Raw genomic sequence first — 17,500 nt, 5'->3', positions numbered from 1 at the left:
GGCATGAAGGGAGAGGATGTGACATACAGTAGGTCACTGCTAAGAGGGTCATAGGGTGATGATTCTAACTAAGAGGGTCATAGGGGTGGTGATTCTAACTAAGAGGGTCATAGGGCGATGATTCTAACTAAGAGGGTCATAGGGGTGATGATTCTAACTAAGAGGGTCATGGGGTGATGATTCTAACTAAGAGGGTCATAGGGGTGATGATTCTAACTAAGAGGGTCATAGGGGTGATGATTCTAACTAAGAGGGTCATAGGGGTGATGATTCTAACTAAGAGGGTCATAGGGGTGATGATTCTAACTAAGAGGGTCATGGGGTGATGATTCTAACTAAGAGGGTCATAGGGTGATGATTCTAACTAAGAGGGTCATAGGGGTGATGATTCTAACTAAGAGGGTCATAGGGCGATGATTCTAACTAAGAGGGTCATAGGGGTGGTGATTCTAACTAAGAGGGTCATAGGGGTGATGATTCAAACTAATAGGGTCATAGGGGTGATGATTCAAACTAAGAGGGCCATAGGGTGGTGATTCTAACTAAGAGGGTCATAGGGGTGATGATTCTAAATAAGAGGGTCATGGGGTGATGATTCTAACTAAGAGGGTCATAGGGTGATGATTCTAACTAAGAGGGTCATAGGGGTGATGATTCTAACTAAGAGGGTCATAGGGCGATGATTCTAACTAAGAGGGTCATGGGGTGATGATTCTAACTAAGAGGGTCATAGGGGTGATGATTCTAACTAAGAGGGTCATAGGGGTGATGATTCTAACTAAGAGGGTCATAGGGGTGATGATTCTAACTAAGAGGGTCATAGGGGTGATGATTCAAACTAAGAGGGTCATAGGGGTGATGATTCTAACTAAGAGGGTCATAGGGGTGATGATTCTAACTAAGAGGGTCATAGGGGTGATGATTCTAACTAAGAGGGTCATAGGGGTGGTGATTCTAACTAAGAGGGTCATAGGGGTGATGATTCTAACTAAGAGGGTCATAGGGGTGATGATTCTAACTAAGAGGGTCATAGGGGTGATGATTCTAACTAAGAGGGTCATAGGGGTGATGATTCTAACTAAGAGGGTCATAGGGGTGGTGATTCTAACTAAGAGGGTCTGGGGCTGGTGATTCTAACTAAGAGGGTCATAGGGGTGATGATTCTAACTAAGAGGTCATAGGGGTGATGATTCTAACTAAGAGGGTCATAGGGGTGATGATTCAAACTAAGAGGGTCATAGGGGTGGTGATTCTAACTAAGAGGGTCTGGTGGTGATGATTCAAACTAAGAGGGTCATAGGGGTGATGATTCTAACTAAGAGGGTCATAGGGGTGGTGATTCTAACTAAGAGGGTCTGGTGGCTGGTGATTCTAACTAAGAGGGTCATAGGGGTGATGATTCTAACTAAGAGGGTCATAGGGGTGGTGATTCTAACTAAGAGGGTCATAGGGGTGATGATTCTAACTAAGAGGGTCTGGTGGCTGGTGATTCTAACTAAGAGGGTCATAGGGGTGATGATTCTAACTAAGAGGGTCATAGGGGTGGTGATTCTAACTAAGAGGGTCATAGGGGTGATGATTCTAACTAAGAGGGTCATAGGGGTGATGATTCTAACTAAGAGGGTCATAGGGGTGATGATTCTAACTAAGAGGGTCATAGGGGTGATGATTCTAACTAAGAGGGTCATAGGGGTGATGATTCTAACTAAGAGGGTCATAGGGGTGATGATTCTAACTAAGAGGGTCATAGGGGTGATGATTCTAACTAAGAGGTCATAGGGGTGATGATTCAAACTAAGAGGGTCATAGGGGTGGTGATTCTAACTAAGAGGGTCATAGGGGTGATGATTCTAACTAAGAGGGTCATAGGGGTGATGATTCTAACTAAGAGGGTCATAGGGGGGGATTCTAACTAAGAGGGATGATTCAAACTAAGAAGATTCAAACTAAGAGGGTCATAGGGGTGGTGATTCTAACTAAGAGGGTCATAGGGGTGATGATTCAAACTAAGAGGGTCATAGGGGTGATGATTCTAACTAAGAGGGTCATAGGGGTGGTGATTCTAACTAAGAGGGTCTGGTGGCTGGTGATTCTAACTAAGAGGGTCATAGGGGTGATGATTCTAACTAAGAGGGTCATAGGGGTGGTGATTCTAACTAAGAGGGTCATAGGGGTGATGATTCTAACTAAGAGGGTCTGGTGGCTGGTGATTCTAACTAAGAGGATCATAGGGGTGATGATTCTAACTAAGAGGGTCATAGGGGTGGTGATTCTAACTAAGAGGGTCATAGGGGTGATGATTCTAACTAAGAGGGTCATAGGGGTGATGATTCTAACTAAGAGGGTCATAGGGGTGATGATTCTAACTAAGAGGGTCATAGGGGTGATGATTCTAACTAAGAGGGTCATAGGGGTGGTGATTCTAACTAAGAGGGTCATAGGGGTGGTGATTCTAACTAAGAGGGTCATAGGGGTGGTGATTCTAACTAAGAGGGTCATAGGGGTGATGATTCAAACTAAGAGGGTCATAGGGGTGGTGATTCTAACTAAGAGGGTCATAGGGGTGGTGATTCTAACTAAGAGGGTCTGGTGGCTGGTGATTCTAACTAAGAGGGTCATAGGGGTGATGATTCTAACTAAGAGGGTCATAGGGGTGATGATTCAAACTAAGAGGGTCATAGGGGTGATGATTCTAACTAAGAGGGTCATAGGGGTGGTGATTCTAACTAAGAGGGTCATAGGGGTGGTGATTCTAACTAAGAGGGTCTGGTGGCTGGTGATTCTAACTAAGAGGGTCATAGGGGTGATGATTCTAACTAAGAGGGTCATAGGGGTGGTGATTCTAACTAAGAGGGTCATAGGGGTGATGATTCAAACTAAGAGGGTCATAGGGGTGGTGATTCTAACTAAGAGGGTCATAGGGGTGATGATTCAAACTAAGAGGGTCATAGGGGTGATGATTCTAACTAAGAGGGTCATAGGGGTGGTGATTCTAACTAAGAGGGTCTGGTGGCTGGTGATTCTAACTAAGAGGGTCATAGGGGTGATGATTCTAACTAAGAGGGTCATAGGGGTGGTGATTCTAACTAAGAGGGTCATAGGGGTGATGATTCTAACTAAGAGGGTCATAGGGGTGATGATTCAAACTAAGAGGGTCATAGGGGTGATGATTCTAACTAAGAGGGTCATAGGGGTGGTGATTCTAACTAAGAGGGTCTGGTGGCTGGTGATTCTAACTAAGAGGGTCATAGAGGTGATGATTCTAACTAAGAGGGTCATAGGGGTGGTGATTCTAACTAAGAGGGTCATAGGGGTGATGATTCAAACTAAGAGGGTCATAGGGGTGGTGATTCTAACTAAGAGGGTCATAGGGGTGATGATTCAAACTAAGAGGGTCATAGGGGTGGTGATTCTAACTAAGAGGGTCATAGGGGTGGTGATTCTAACTAAGAGGGTCTGGTGGGTGGTGATTCTAACTAAGAGGGTCATAGGGGTGATGATTCTAACTAAGAGAGTCATAGGGGTGGTGATTCTAACTAAGAGGGTCATAGGGGTGATGATTCAAACTAAGAGGGTCATAGGGGTGGTGATTCTAACTAAGAGGGTCATAGGGGTGATGATTCAAACTAAGAGGGTCATAGGGGTGATGATTCTAACTAAGAGAGTCATAGGGGTGGTGATTCTAACTAAGAGGGTCTGGTGGGTGGTGATTCTAACTAAGAGAGTCATAGGGGTGGTGATTCTAACTAAGAGGGTCATAGGGGTGATGATTCTAACTAAGAGGGTCATAGGGGTGATGATTCAAACTAAGAGGGTCATAGGGGTGATGATTCTAACTAAGAGGGTCATAGGGGTGGTGATTCTAACTAAGAGGGTCTGGTGGCTGGTGATTCTAACTAAGAGGGTCATAGGGGTGATGATTCTAACTAAGAGGGTCATAGGGCTGGTGATTCTAACTAAGAGGGTCATAGGGGTGATGATTCTAACTAAGAGGGTCATAGGGGTGATGATTCTAACTAAGAGGGTCATAGGGGTGATGATTCTAACTAAGAGGGTCATAGGGGTGATGATTCTAACTAAGAGGGTCATAGGGGTGATGATTCAAACTAAGAGGGTCATAGGGGTGATGATTCTAACTAAGAGGGTCATAGGGGTGGTGATTCTAACTAAGAGGGTCTGGTGGCTGGTGATTCTAACTAAGAGGGTCATAGGGGTGATGATTCTAACTAAGAGGGTCATAGGGGTAATGATTCAAACTAAGAGGGTCATAGGGGTGGTGATTCTAACTAAGAGGGTCATAGGGGTGATGATTCAAACTAAGAGGGTCATAGGGGTGATGATTCTAACTAAGAGGGTCATAGGGGTGGTGATTCTAACTAAGAGGGTCTGGTGTCTGGTGATTCTAACTAAGAGGGTCATAGGGGTGATGATTCTAACTAAGAGGGTCATAGGGGTGGTGATTCTAACTAAGAGGGTCATAGGGGTGGTGATTCTAACTAAGAGGGTCATAGGGGTGATGATTCTAACTAAGAGGGTCATAGGGCTGGTGATTCTAACTAAGAGGGTCATAGGGGTGGTGATTCTAACTAAGAGGGTCATAGGGGTGATGATTCTAACTAAGAGGGTCATAGGGGTGATGATTCTAACTAAGAGGGTCTGGTGGCTGGTGATTCTAACTAAGAGGGTCATAGGGGTGATGATTCTAACTAAGAGGGTCATAGGGGTGGTGATTCTAACTAAGAGGGTCATAGGGGTGGTGATTCTAACTAAGAGGGTCATAGGGGTGATGATTCTAACTAAGAGGGTCATAGGGGTGGTGATTCTAACTAAGAGGGTCTGGTGGCTGGTGATTCTAACTAAGAGGGTCATAGGGGTGATGATTCTAACTAAGAGGGTCATAGGGGTGGTGATTCTAACTAAGAGGGTCATAGGGGTGGTGATTCTAACTAAGAGGTTCATAGGGGTGATGATTCTAACTAAGAGGGTCATAGGGGTGATGATTCTAACTAAGAGGGTCATAGGGGTGATGATTCTAACTAAGAGGGTCATAGGGGTGATGATTCTAACTAAGAGGGACATAGGGGTGGTGATTCTAACTAAGAGGGTCTGGTGGCTGGTGATTCTAACTAAGAGGGTCATAGGGGTGATGATTCTAACTAAGAGGGTCATAGGGGTGATGATTCTAACTAAGAGGGTCTGGTGGGTGGTGATTCTAACTAAGAGGGTCTGGTGGGTGGTGATTATAACTAAGAGGGTCTGGTGGGTGGTGATTCTAACTAAGAGGGTGATGATTCTAACTAAGAGGGTCATAGGGTGGTGAATCTAACTACGAGGGTCATAGGGGTGGTGATTTTTAACTAAGAATAATAATTTGTCTCACAGTAGGATGACTGATCTAGGATTAGTTTTTCCTTTCAGATTATAACAATTAAGATTACATGGACATGAGGCAACATGATCCTAGACCAGCACCCCTCATTTTATTGGTCACATACACATATTTAGCAGATGTTATTGCGGGAGTTGCGAAATGCTTGTGTTCCTAGCAGGTAGCCTAGCAGGTAGCCTAGTGGTTAGAGTGTTGGGCCAGTAACCGAAAGGTTGCAAGATCAAATCCCAGAGCTGACAAGGAAAACATCTGTCGTTCTGCCCATGAACAAGGCAGTTAACCCACCGTTCCTAGGCAGTCATTGAAAATAAGAATTTGTTCGTAACTGACTTGCCTAGTCAAACAAAGGGAAAAACATGAATAAAAATGGGGTCAAAAAGTATTTGAACTATTTAAAATACTTAAGCCTTGTTTCATTGAGGTTGTCTGGCACAACAGACCTGAACCCAGGTCTGTTGACAGACAAACAGGTAGAAATTCAAGATTCATCTTACCTTGATCTGGTCAATTTCATCTGGTACGATCTTATAGGCTGAAATAGAGCCCCCAAGCCTGAGAAAGAAGATAGAGAGAAACACAGAACATCAGGTCCCACACAATTCAGATGTTACTAACTGTACTGTATAGTACTGTAACAACAGTATAAACACTTCAAAACAGTCACTCGGCTCAAGCCTCCAGATACACAACCAAACAAATCCAACTGCTGTTATTTCCCCCAAGCAGGCCTGAGAGAGAACAAAAACCAACTGCTGTTATTTCCCCCAAGCAGGCCTGAGAGAGAACAGATCCAACTGCTGTTATTTCCCCCAAGCAGGCCTGAGAGAGAGAACAGATCCAACTGCTGTTATTTCCCCCAAGCAGGCCTGAGAGAGAACAGATCCAACTGCTGTTATTTCCCCCAAGCAGTCCTGAGAGAGAACAGATCCCACTGCTGTTATTTTAAAGCAGGCCTTGATTGAGTTGTCTGGAGAACAGATCCCTGATGTTATTTCCCCAAGCAGGCCTGAGAGAGAGAACAGATCCAACTGCTGTTATTTCCCCAAGCAGGCCCGAGAGAGAGAACAGATCCAACTGATGTTATTTCCCCCAAGCAGGCCTGAGAGAGAGAACAGATCCAACTGCTGTCATTTCCCCAAGCAGGCCTGAGAGAGAGAACAGATCCAACACTGTTATTTCCCCAAGCAGGCCCAGAGAGAGAACAGATCCAACTGCTGTTATTTCCCCAAGCAGGCCTGAGAGAGAGAAAAACCAACTGCTGTTATTTCCCCAAGCAGGCCTGAGAGAGAACAGATCCAACTGCTGTTATTTCCCCCAAGCAGGCCTGAGAGAGAACAGATCCAACTGCTGTTATTTCCCCCAAGCAGGCCTGAGAGAGAACAGATCCCACTGCTGTTATTTCCCCCAAGCAGGCCTGAGAGAGAGAACAGATCCAACTGCTGTTATTTCCCCAAGCAGGCCTGAGAGAGAGAACAGATCCAACTGCTGTTATTTCCCCAAGCAGGCCCGAGAGAGAGAACAGATCCAACTGCTGTTATTTCCCCCAAGCAGGCCTGAGAGAACAGATCCAACTGCTGTTATTTCCCCAAGCAGGCCCGAGAGAGAGAACAGATCCAACTGCTGTTATTTCCCCCAAGCAGGCCCGAGAGAGAGAACAGATCCAACTGCTGTTATTTCCCCAAGCAGGCCTGAGAGAGAACAGATCCAACTGCTGTTATTTCCCCAAGCAGGCCCGAGAGAGAGAACAGATCCAACTGCTGTTATTTCCCCAAGCAGGCCCGAGAGAGAGAACAGATCCAACTGCTGTTATTTCCCCCAAGCAGGCCTGAGAGAGAACAGATCCAACTGCTGTTATTTCCCCCAAGCAGGCCCGAGAGAGAGAACAGATCCAACTGCTGTTATTTCCCCCAAGCAGGCCCGAGAGAGAGAACAGATCCAACTGCTGTTATTTCCCCCAAGCAGGCCTGAGAGAGAACAGATCCAACTGCTGTTATTTCCCCCAAGCAGGCCTGAGAGAGAGAACAGATCCAACTGCTGTTATTTCCCCCAAGCAGGCCTGAGAGAGAACAGATCCAACTGCTGTTATTTCCCCCAAGCAGGCCTGAGAGAGAGAACAGATCCAACTGCTGTTATTTCCCCCAAGCAGGCCTGAGAGAGAACAGATCCAACTGCTGTTATTTCCCCCAAGCAGTCCTGAGAGAGAACAGATCCCACTGCTGTTATTTCCCCCAAGCAGGCCTGAGAGAGAGAACAGATCCAAATGCTGTTATTTCCCCCAAGCAGGCCCGAGAGAGAGAACAGATCCAACTGCTGTTATTTCCCCAAGCAGTCCTGAGAGAGAACAGATCCAACTGCTGTTATTTCCCCAAGCAGTCCTGAGAGAGAACAGATCCCACTGCTGTTATTTCCCCAAGCAGGCCTGAGAGAGAACAGATCCAACTGCTGTTATTTCCCCAAGCAGGCCCGAGAGAGAGAACAGATCCAACTGCTGTTATTTCCCCAAGCAGGCCTGAGAGAGAACAGATCCAACTGCTGTTATTTCCCCCAAGCAGGCCTGAGAGAGATAATAAATAACTAATAATATATGCCATTCCCCAAGCAGACGCTTTTATCCAAAGCGACTTACAGTCATGTGTGCATACATTCTACGTAAGGTGGTCCCGAGAATCGAACCAGACCACCCTGCTGTTATTTCCCCAAGCAGGCTCCCAACTGAGAGAACAGATCCAACTGCTGTTATTTCCCCCAAGCAGGCCCGAGAGAGAGAACAGATCCAACTGATGTTATTTCCCCCAAGCAGGCCTGAGAGAGAACAGATCCAACTGCTGTTATTTCCCCCAAGCAGGCCAGAGAGAGAGAACAGATCCAACTGCTGTTATTTCCCCCAAGCAGGCCCGAGAGAGAGAACAGATCCAACTGCTGTTATTTCCCCCAAGCAGGCCTGAGAGAGAGAACAGATCCAACTGCTGTTATTTCCCCAAGCAGGCCTGAGAGAGAGAACAGATCCAACTGCTGTTATTTCCCCCAAGCAGGCCTGAGAGAGAGAACAGATCCAACTGCTGTTATTTCCCCCAAGCAGGCCTGAGAGAGAGAACAGATCCAACTGCTGTTATTTCCCCAAGCAGGCCCGAGAGAGAGAACAGATCCAACTGCTGTTATTTCCCCAAGCAGGCCTGAGAGAGAACAGATCCAACTGCTGTTATTTCCCCCAAGCAGGCCCGAGAGAGAGAACAGATCCAACTGCTGTTATTTCCCCCAAGCAGGCCCGAGAGAGAGAACAGATCCAACTGCTGTTATTTCCCCCAAGCAGGCCCGAGAGAGAGAACAGATCCAACTGCTGTTATTTCCCCCAAGCAGGCCTGAGAGAGAGAACAGATCCAACTGCTGTTATTTCCCCCAAGCAGGCCAGAGAGAGAGAACAGATCCAACTGCTGTTATTTCCCCCAAGCAGGCCTGAGAGAGAGAACAGATCCAACTGCTGTTATTTCCCCCAAGCAGGCCTGAGAGAGAACAGATCCAAATGCTGTTATTTCCCCCAAGCAGGCCTGAGAGAGAACAGATCCAAATGCTGTTATTTCCCCCAAGCAGGCCTGAGAGAGAACAGATCCAACTGCTGTTATTTCCCCAAGCAGGCCTGAGAGAGAGAACAGATCCAACTGCTGTTATTTCCCCAAGCAGGCCTGAGAGAGAGAACAGATCCAACTGCTGTTATTTCCCCCAAGCAGGCCTGAGAGAGAACAGATCCAACTGCTGTTATTTCCCCCAAGCAGGCCTGAGAGAGAGAACAGATCCAACTGCTGTTATTTCCCCCAAACAGGCCTGAGAGAGAACAGATCCAACTGCTGTTATTTCCCCCAAGCAGGCCTGAGAGAACAGATCCAACTGCTGTTATTTCCCCCAAGCAGGCCTGAGAGAGAGAACAGATCCAACTGCTGTTATTTCCCCCAAGCAGGTCTGAGAGAGAGAACAGATCCAACTGCTGTTATTTCCCCCAAGCAGGCCAGAGAGAGAGAACAGATCCAACTGCTGTTATTTCCCCCAAGCAGGCCTGAGAGAGAACAGATCCAACTGCTGTTATTTCCCCCAAGCAGGCCCGAGAGAGAGAACAGATCAAAATGTGGTTCAAAATAGGGATGGTTGCTTTGGGGAGGGTTGTGTGGTTTTTTGGGGGGTCACAGGGGATGTTGGTGAGTTTTTTTCCCCTGGTTTACACTTGCTCTTCTGCACATATTTTCCCTATAAACAAATGTCTTGAATTACTTTTGGAATTACCCTAATAAAGTTTAAAAATGTTTGTGAAGGTTTGGTAGGGGCTGTTATTAAGCTTTAGCTACTGCAGGCCTACGATATGAAGGCAGTGCACCACGGCGCTCCAACTGACTCCAACAGTTGAATTTGAGGTGAGGAAGACTGTTTCAGTCCTACCAGAGTTACTTCTATAATCTAACAACATAATCCTTAACTTTATACAAAATACTCTGATAGAAAATTAACCAATTAGCCTCCTTTGATACATCTACAGAGTATCTGTATATAAGAGGCTGTACGACATAAACAAATCAATGTCGGGGTCATAGCATGCCACCAGCATAACTCTGTATCTCTGGGGTTAGGCCTAAACTTCTCTTCCAGTATACAGGCGATATATATTGTATATATAGTTATTCAAATATATCATACAGAGGACACATAAGCCTACAGGCCTTTGCTTGCAATACCCTGATACATTTAGTGCTCAAGTCTCTGACAGCTGAACTGTGAGGTGGATAATTATTGTTTAAGGATAGTAGCCCAACACGGGCTGTTTTTAAGGACACGTAAATGTGTCTCATTTGGTCAATATCCCTGGTTTACTGATGGTGCTGGATGCCCTCAAGTTGGATCTGAATACATATGATGTCCATGTCCTCTGTCATGTTGTCCGACGTCACATTTTCCTCAAGCAAACTCTGAAATGGCATATTGTTTTTAATGAAGATTTCAGAATATTCACATGAAAATGTGTCGCCAATTGGATGGAAACCTAGTTATAGACACCCTAAAGACTGTGTGTGCTAGTCCATCTCTCTTTGGTTAATCCTGCATATCCTTGTTCACCAGCAGTCCCAAACATCTAAAGAATAAGCTACCAGCCAAACAAGTTTGTAAGAATTGTACTTAAACTCCCCCCTCATACGAATGCGGAGGTTGAGCATTTTCCCATCTCCATCTCTGCTATGTGTCTGTATCTACGTAATTGTACATGTATTTATATAGAAACATGGGGAGCACAATGGAAATAACTTCACCACATTAATGTGCGATCCAGGTCATCTTTGTTTACATGTAGATTTTTAACTGACAAAAAATCTAATCAATCAATCAATCCAAACTGTGCAGAGGCCAATTGATAAATGGGAAGAGACATCTGTCACAAAACACCAAAACGTTTAATGACATTTGGTCAATCCAACCCTTTGATACTGGGTAAACCTGCAAGGTTGGGAGAGATGTATTTTATGTTTGTAGAGATGTACATAGTCTATTTGAAAACAAATAGTGTTGAAAACAAAAAACAATATTATTGAAGTGTGTGTAAAATTACTTTATATAATTATCAGATTGCCCTCTAGTTAATGATTGTGTGCAGCCGGCTCTGATCGTAGTGTAATGAAACAGGCAAGGAGAGTGAGCTTGTCTGTGGTGGTCAGCGAACCCTCAACCTTCTGACCAGTAGCCCTACGTGGCATCGACTGTGCCACCAAAGCATACTGAAGTGACAAAGTCGATATCCACATGTTTAAATACAGGGCCGCTACAGTTATTGTCGGTCATAAACATTATTTTGAGTTAATTATATGATGGGGAGGGTGTTCAATTTATTTTATGGTTCAACGGGAGGGTCATGTGAAAATATTTTGTCCTTTGGGGAGGGAGCCAGGAGAAGGCCTAGAGAGTCAGAAACAGAGAGGGAAGGAGAGCAATGAATGGCTTTGAAAGGCATTCCTAAACACGGCCCACTAGGGAGATCTCACACAAGGAGTCTGCTCTTGAGCGGTGTACCACGGCGCTCTCTGGTGGCCAGCTCAGGTATTGCAGAAAAAGGAGAAACATCGGCAGGCTGAAAGTGAAGCAGCTCTACACACAGACACAGACACTCTAAATGGTCGGGAGTGTGGAGGATTTACTCTCAGCGATGAGGTGTGTACGTGTGTACTGGGGCTTTTTAGACAGTGTGTTTCACCCCGGGAAAGAAACGGACCTGTCAGGACAAATCACTTCTCTGTCGTTTTTTCCCCCTGTCTCCGTTTCAGCCCAAATGAAAATATGCTGAACACAAATAACTAGGGTTCCTTCCCACCATCTGTTTCCTAGGCAACCCCATTCTATCTGAAGCCTCTGGTTGCCTCGCGCATGGTTTATCGTGAGTGTGTGTGTTTGCTTCGTGGCAGTGTTTCGGGATGCCCTGTCTCTGAAGTATGTGTGTGTATGTGTGTTGTTGCATACAAGTGTATGTGCGTGTGTGTTGTTGCGTACTGGTATACAGGGTCATGACGTTGGCCTGGGGGTAGGTTTATGACAGTCATAAATACCTCTTCCCCTCTTTTTCCTCTCTCTAACCTACTGAGATTACATTTAAAAAACCCTTGGTTAACAGAGATTCTGGGAACATCAGTAGGTGGGGGGGAAATGAACTATATTCTGGTAATCCAACCAATAGAACATATGCGATGGTACTTAATGAATATGTCAGTTCGGTTGTCATCTAAGACATTCTCATCAATGATAAGATGACAAACTCTACAGTGGAAAGTCTACACATCAGAGTTATCGGATTCACATGGAATTGTTGTTCAATTTAAATGTTTGAATTTGAAATTCTTTGTGATGGGATGAAATGTGATTTTAGCTTCTAAAATGTGAGATTTGGGTTTTCACAAGTTAGGGCTGCTCACTCAGTGGCCCGCCCTGTGGAGGGACATGGGCTATAAAACTTTTCAAACACAGCCTCTTCTCCCTTCCTATATATGCATATACATCCATATATGCTTTGGATGTAAAATATTATTAGGTCTTTAAGAGTTTATTCGGAAGATAACAGCTCTATAAATAGTATTTCGTGGTGCCCGACTCTCTAGCTAATTACACTTACATGATTAGCTCTGTCAGGTAATATTATTTACGGAGAAATTATTTTATAGAATAGCATGTCATATCAATTAATCCGGCATATCCAAAGACACGCCAACAGTATGTGTGTGTTCGTGTGCGTGTGTTGTTCCGTACTGGTATACAGTATGTGTGTGTAGCAGTGGTAGGGGACATGTTTTCTAGAGTAGAGTGTGTACATTGATGCACAGCTGACTTCTCATGGATTACCAATTTGCCTTCAGATTCTGACGTTTAACTACGTTTCTCCAAACGTCAAATTCTGAAGTTCCTCAACTTATAATTTTGAAGTTAAGGGTTAACAATTTGAATAGGGATAAAACATTACGTTTAGACATTACTGTGAATGGTTGGGTTAAGAAGGGTAATAAACACTGAATGGTTGGGTTAAGGGTTAGGAAGGGTAATAAACACTGAATAGTTGGTTTAAGGGTTAGGAAGGGTAATAAACACTGAATGGTTGGGTTAAGGGTTAGTAAGGGTAATAAACACTGAATGGTTGGGTTAAGGGTTAGTAAGGGTAATAAACACTGAATGGTTGGGTTAAGTGTTAGTAAGGGTAATACAACACTGAATGGTTGGGTTAAGAAGGGTAATAAACACTGAATGGTTGGGTTAAGTGTTAGTAAGGGTAATAAACACTGAATGGTTGGGTTAAGTGTTAGGAAGAATGGTAATAAACACTGAATGGTTGGGTAATTGAAGTGTTAGGAAGGGTAATAAACACTGAATGGTTGGGTTAAGGGTTAGGAAGGGTAATAAACACTGAATGGTTGGGTTAAGGGTTACAGAAGGGTAATAAACACTGAATGGTTGGGTTAAGTGTTAGGAAGGGTAATAAACACTGAATGGTTGGGTTAAGGGTTAGGAAGGGTAATAAACACTGAATGGTTGGGTTAAGAAGGGTAATAAACACTGAATGGTTGGGTTAAGTGTTAGGAAGGGTAATAAACACTGAATGGTTGGGTTAAGGGTTAGGAAGGGTAATAAACACTGAATGGTTGGGTTAAGGGTTAGGAAGGGTAATAAACACTGAATGGTTGGGTTAAGGGTTAGGAAGGGTAATAAACACTGAATGGTTGGGTTAAGGGTTAGGAAGGGTAATAAACACTGAATGGTTGGGTTAAGGGTTAGGAAGGGTAATAAACACTGAATGGTTGGTTTAAGGGTTAGGAAGGGTAATAAACACTGAATGGTTGGTTTAAGGGTTAGGAAGGGTAATAAACACTGAATGGTTGGGTTAAGGGTTAGGAAGGGTAATAAACACTGAATGGTTGGGTTAAGGGTTAGGAAGGGTAATAAACACTGAATGGTTGGGTTAAGTGTTAGGAAGGGTAATAAACACTGAATGGTTGGGTTAAGGGTTAGGAAGGGTAATAAACACTGAATGGTTGGGTTAAGGGTTAGGAAGGGTAATAAACACTGAATGGTTGGGTTAAGGGTTAGGAAGGGTAATAAACACTGAATGGTTGGGTTAAGAAGGGTAATAAAACACTGAATGGTTGGGTTAAGTGTTAGGAAGGGTAATAAACACTGAATGGTTGGGTTAAGTGTTAAACACTGAAGTTAAGGGTAGGAAATATAAACACTGAATGGTTGGGTTAAGGGTTAGGAAGGGTAATAAACACTGAATGGTTGGGTTAAGGGTTAGTAAGGGTAATAAACACTGAATGGTTGGGTTAAGGGTTAGTAAGGGTAATAAACACTGAATGGTTGGGTTAAGGGTTAGTAAGGGTAATAAACACTGAATGGTTGGGTTAAGGGTTAGGAAGGGTAATAAACACTGAATGGTTGGGTTAAGGGTTAGGAAGGGTAATACAACATTGTAATACTGTGTCTACCACTGGGAACTTGCCACCCTCAGAGTCATGGGAAACATAGCTCTTTAAGGTCAAATTTCAAAGATAAGTTTGGTTTTGGATAGAGTTCAAATAAAGTTTAGCCATTCATTGCAAATGGTTAGGATAAACAATTGGGATAAAAAACATTAAAAGGAGAGAGAGCATAGGAGAATCTGGCAGAGAGAGAAATAGAGACAGCATGAAATGAACGAGACAAATAACGACAGAAAGAACGACAGAAGAGAGAAAGAGCAAGACATAGGCCTAGATGATGTACTGTAGGTACCTAGATGATGGACTGTAGGTACCTAGATGATGGACTGTAGGTACCTAGATGATGGACTGTAGGTACCTAGATTATGTACTGTTGGTACCTAGATGATGGCCTGTAGGTACCTAGATGATGGCCTGTAGGTACCTAGATGATGGCCTGTAGGTACCTAGATGATGGCCTGTAGGTACCTAGATGATGGCCTGTAGGTACCTAGATGATGGCCTGTAGGTACCTAGATGATGGCCTGTAGGTACCTAGATGATGGCCTGTAGGTACCTAGATGATGGCCTGTAGGTACCTAGATGATGGCCTGTAGGTACCTAGATGATGACCTGTAGGTACCTAGATGATGGCCTGTAGGTACCTAGATGATGGCCTGTAGGTACCTAGATGATGGCCTGTAGGTACCTAGATGATGGCCTGTAGGTACCTAGATGATGGCCTGTAGGTACCTAGATGATGACCTGTAGGTACCTAGATGATGACCTGTAGGTACCTAGATGATGACCTGTAGGTACCTAGATGATGGACTGTAGGTACCTAGATGACGGCCTGTAGGTACCTAGATGATGACTTGTAGGGACCTATGATGAGGCCCATCTGCTGTAGTGGTGTCGTTGTGGGCCTGCTCTATGATGAGGCCCATCTGCTGCGTCATTAATAATGCATGGCCTTTGTTCAGGGCTCTCCATCACACACACACACACACACACACACACACACACACACACACACACACACACACACACACACACACACACACACACACACACACATACACTAAAGGACAATCCAACCATATGTTGGACACATAGGGGAGTGGATTAAATTGAGACATTTATTACATTCAGCATCACTCCATCAAGGGAAATACAGTATTCTTTATAACAAAGATATCTACGTATGGATGTTGTGTAACCCTGGAAACAATCAGAAGTCATGTAAACATAACAGTTTTGAAAAGATAACTTGTCTCTTGGGTTTCTTGGTACAACTTAAATCCACCAAACAGAGGAAGTTAAGCTGCCTATAAATGTATTTTCTTAATGAAATATCAGCACTACCTTTGTAATTAAATTACAACCACGTCTGTCTTTATTTCCCAAACACAATTACAATCATTTGTCCTTTGATAATTTTAACATTTTTAAACACAGGTGTAACACCTAACAAAGTTTGCTCCCGAGTGGCCAGCGTCGTCCGGGTTCATTGTAAAATAAGAATTTGTTCTCAACTGACTTGCCCAGTTAAATGAAGGTTAAATGAAACAAACAGCGTACATCACCCATCGGAAGAAAACATGGCCACCTTACCCCGTGGCCATTGGCTCACCTTACCCCGTGGCCATTGGCTCACCTTACCCCGTGGCCATTGGCTCACCTTACCCCGTGGCCATTGGCTCACCTTACCCCGTGGCCATTGGCTCACCTTACCCCGTGGCCATTGGCTCACCTTACCCCGTGGCCATTGGCTCACCTTACCCCGTGGCCATTGGCTCACCTTACCCCGTGGCCATTGGCTCACCTTACCCCGTGGCCATTGGCTCATCTTACCCCGTGGCCATTGGCTCACCTTACCCCGTGGCCATTACCGCAGGGTAAACATTTAGACTATATTAGCCCACACAGCTACAAGGATGCATGTTCATGCTCGGTTTAGGACCTCATATTGAAGCTTATAGAGACCCCAACTGATGTATATAACAATCTTTAAATGATCTAAGTTGGTTTAGATACAAGCATAAAAAAAATGCTAACACTGAATGCTAACACTGGCTAAAACAGGCTAGCAAGGGATAGCACAGGCTAGCAAAGAAACTTTCACAGTTTAGCGTTAGCTAGCTTAGCGTGCTAATTTAGAGCACAACCAGTGGTCCTGTCTCTGCCTCCTTCCAGTGATGGCTGTTCTGTGGGTGAAATTAGCGCATTGTCCCTCATATGATTCATAAAACTGCTACTTTTAGCCGTGACAATTTGTAAAATTGACAAAAGGATGTTACAACAAGTCACTCGAGGGCGGCGAGCGCCGCTGTTGGCTGGAGCCCCCAGGAGGATATTCAGACAACCTTCAACACACACGCCAGAACTTCCACACACACACGCAGGCACATTGTGACCCATGTTTGTGTGTCTAGCTGGTCATCCTAATGGATGAAGTGACATGTAACAACGCCTGGCACAGCTCAGCACGGCTCAGAACGGCTCAGCACAGCTCAGAGAGGGGAGGGGAAGAGAGGGTCACACACAGTCAACATCAGTTACCAGGACCTTAATAAACCAGACATGGACACACTCTGGCTAACCAGCATGGTCCTCAACACTGACGCACACACACAGACAAACAGACACACACACAGACACACAAACACACACACACACACACAATTACATATCCAGGCCATACACACACAAGCTTACACAGCACCCCCCCGCCCATATGTGTACACACTAATGAGTGTGTGACAGCCTGGTTGACAGTCTCGTTAGCTAGTGGTGTCCCAATACAGTGTGACATATCAGACATGGCCCACACCTACACTGATACACCCTGGCACATCTACACTGATACACCCTGGCACATCTACACTGATACACCCTGGCACATCTACACTGATACACCCAGACACATCTACACTGATACACCCAGACACATCTACACTGATACACCCAGACACATCTACACTGATACACCCTGACACATCTACACTAATACAACCTGCCACATCTACACTGATACACCCTGACACATCTACACTGATACACCCTGACACATCTACACTGATACACCCTGACACATCTACACTGATACACCCTGACACATCTACGCTGATACAACCTGCCGCATCTA

The 17,500-nt window shown here is 44.7% G+C and overlaps 1 protein-coding gene across 13 annotated transcripts in view; it reads right to left on the bottom strand.

The window, feature by feature from the left end:
* LOC118387150 (gephyrin-like) overlaps positions 1-17,500 on the bottom strand; it is a 266,961-nt gene that overhangs the window by 142,251 nt on the left and 107,210 nt on the right. For all 13 annotated transcript variants that reach the window (XM_052524120.1, XM_052524123.1, XM_052524127.1 and 10 more), the window contains exon 3: positions 5,884-5,941. In XM_052524120.1, the coding sequence (XP_052380080.1) occupies positions 5,884-5,941 (58 nt within the window). The remainder of the gene's footprint in view (positions 1-5,883; positions 5,942-17,500) is intronic.

Source organism: Oncorhynchus keta, chromosome 8 (assembly GCF_023373465.1).
Source record: "Oncorhynchus keta strain PuntledgeMale-10-30-2019 chromosome 8, Oket_V2, whole genome shotgun sequence".
In the NCBI taxonomy this organism is placed as follows: Eukaryota; Metazoa; Chordata; class Actinopteri; order Salmoniformes; family Salmonidae; genus Oncorhynchus; species Oncorhynchus keta.
The sequence above is the reverse complement of the archived record's forward strand: the minus strand, read 5'-3'. Positions and strand labels throughout refer to the sequence as shown.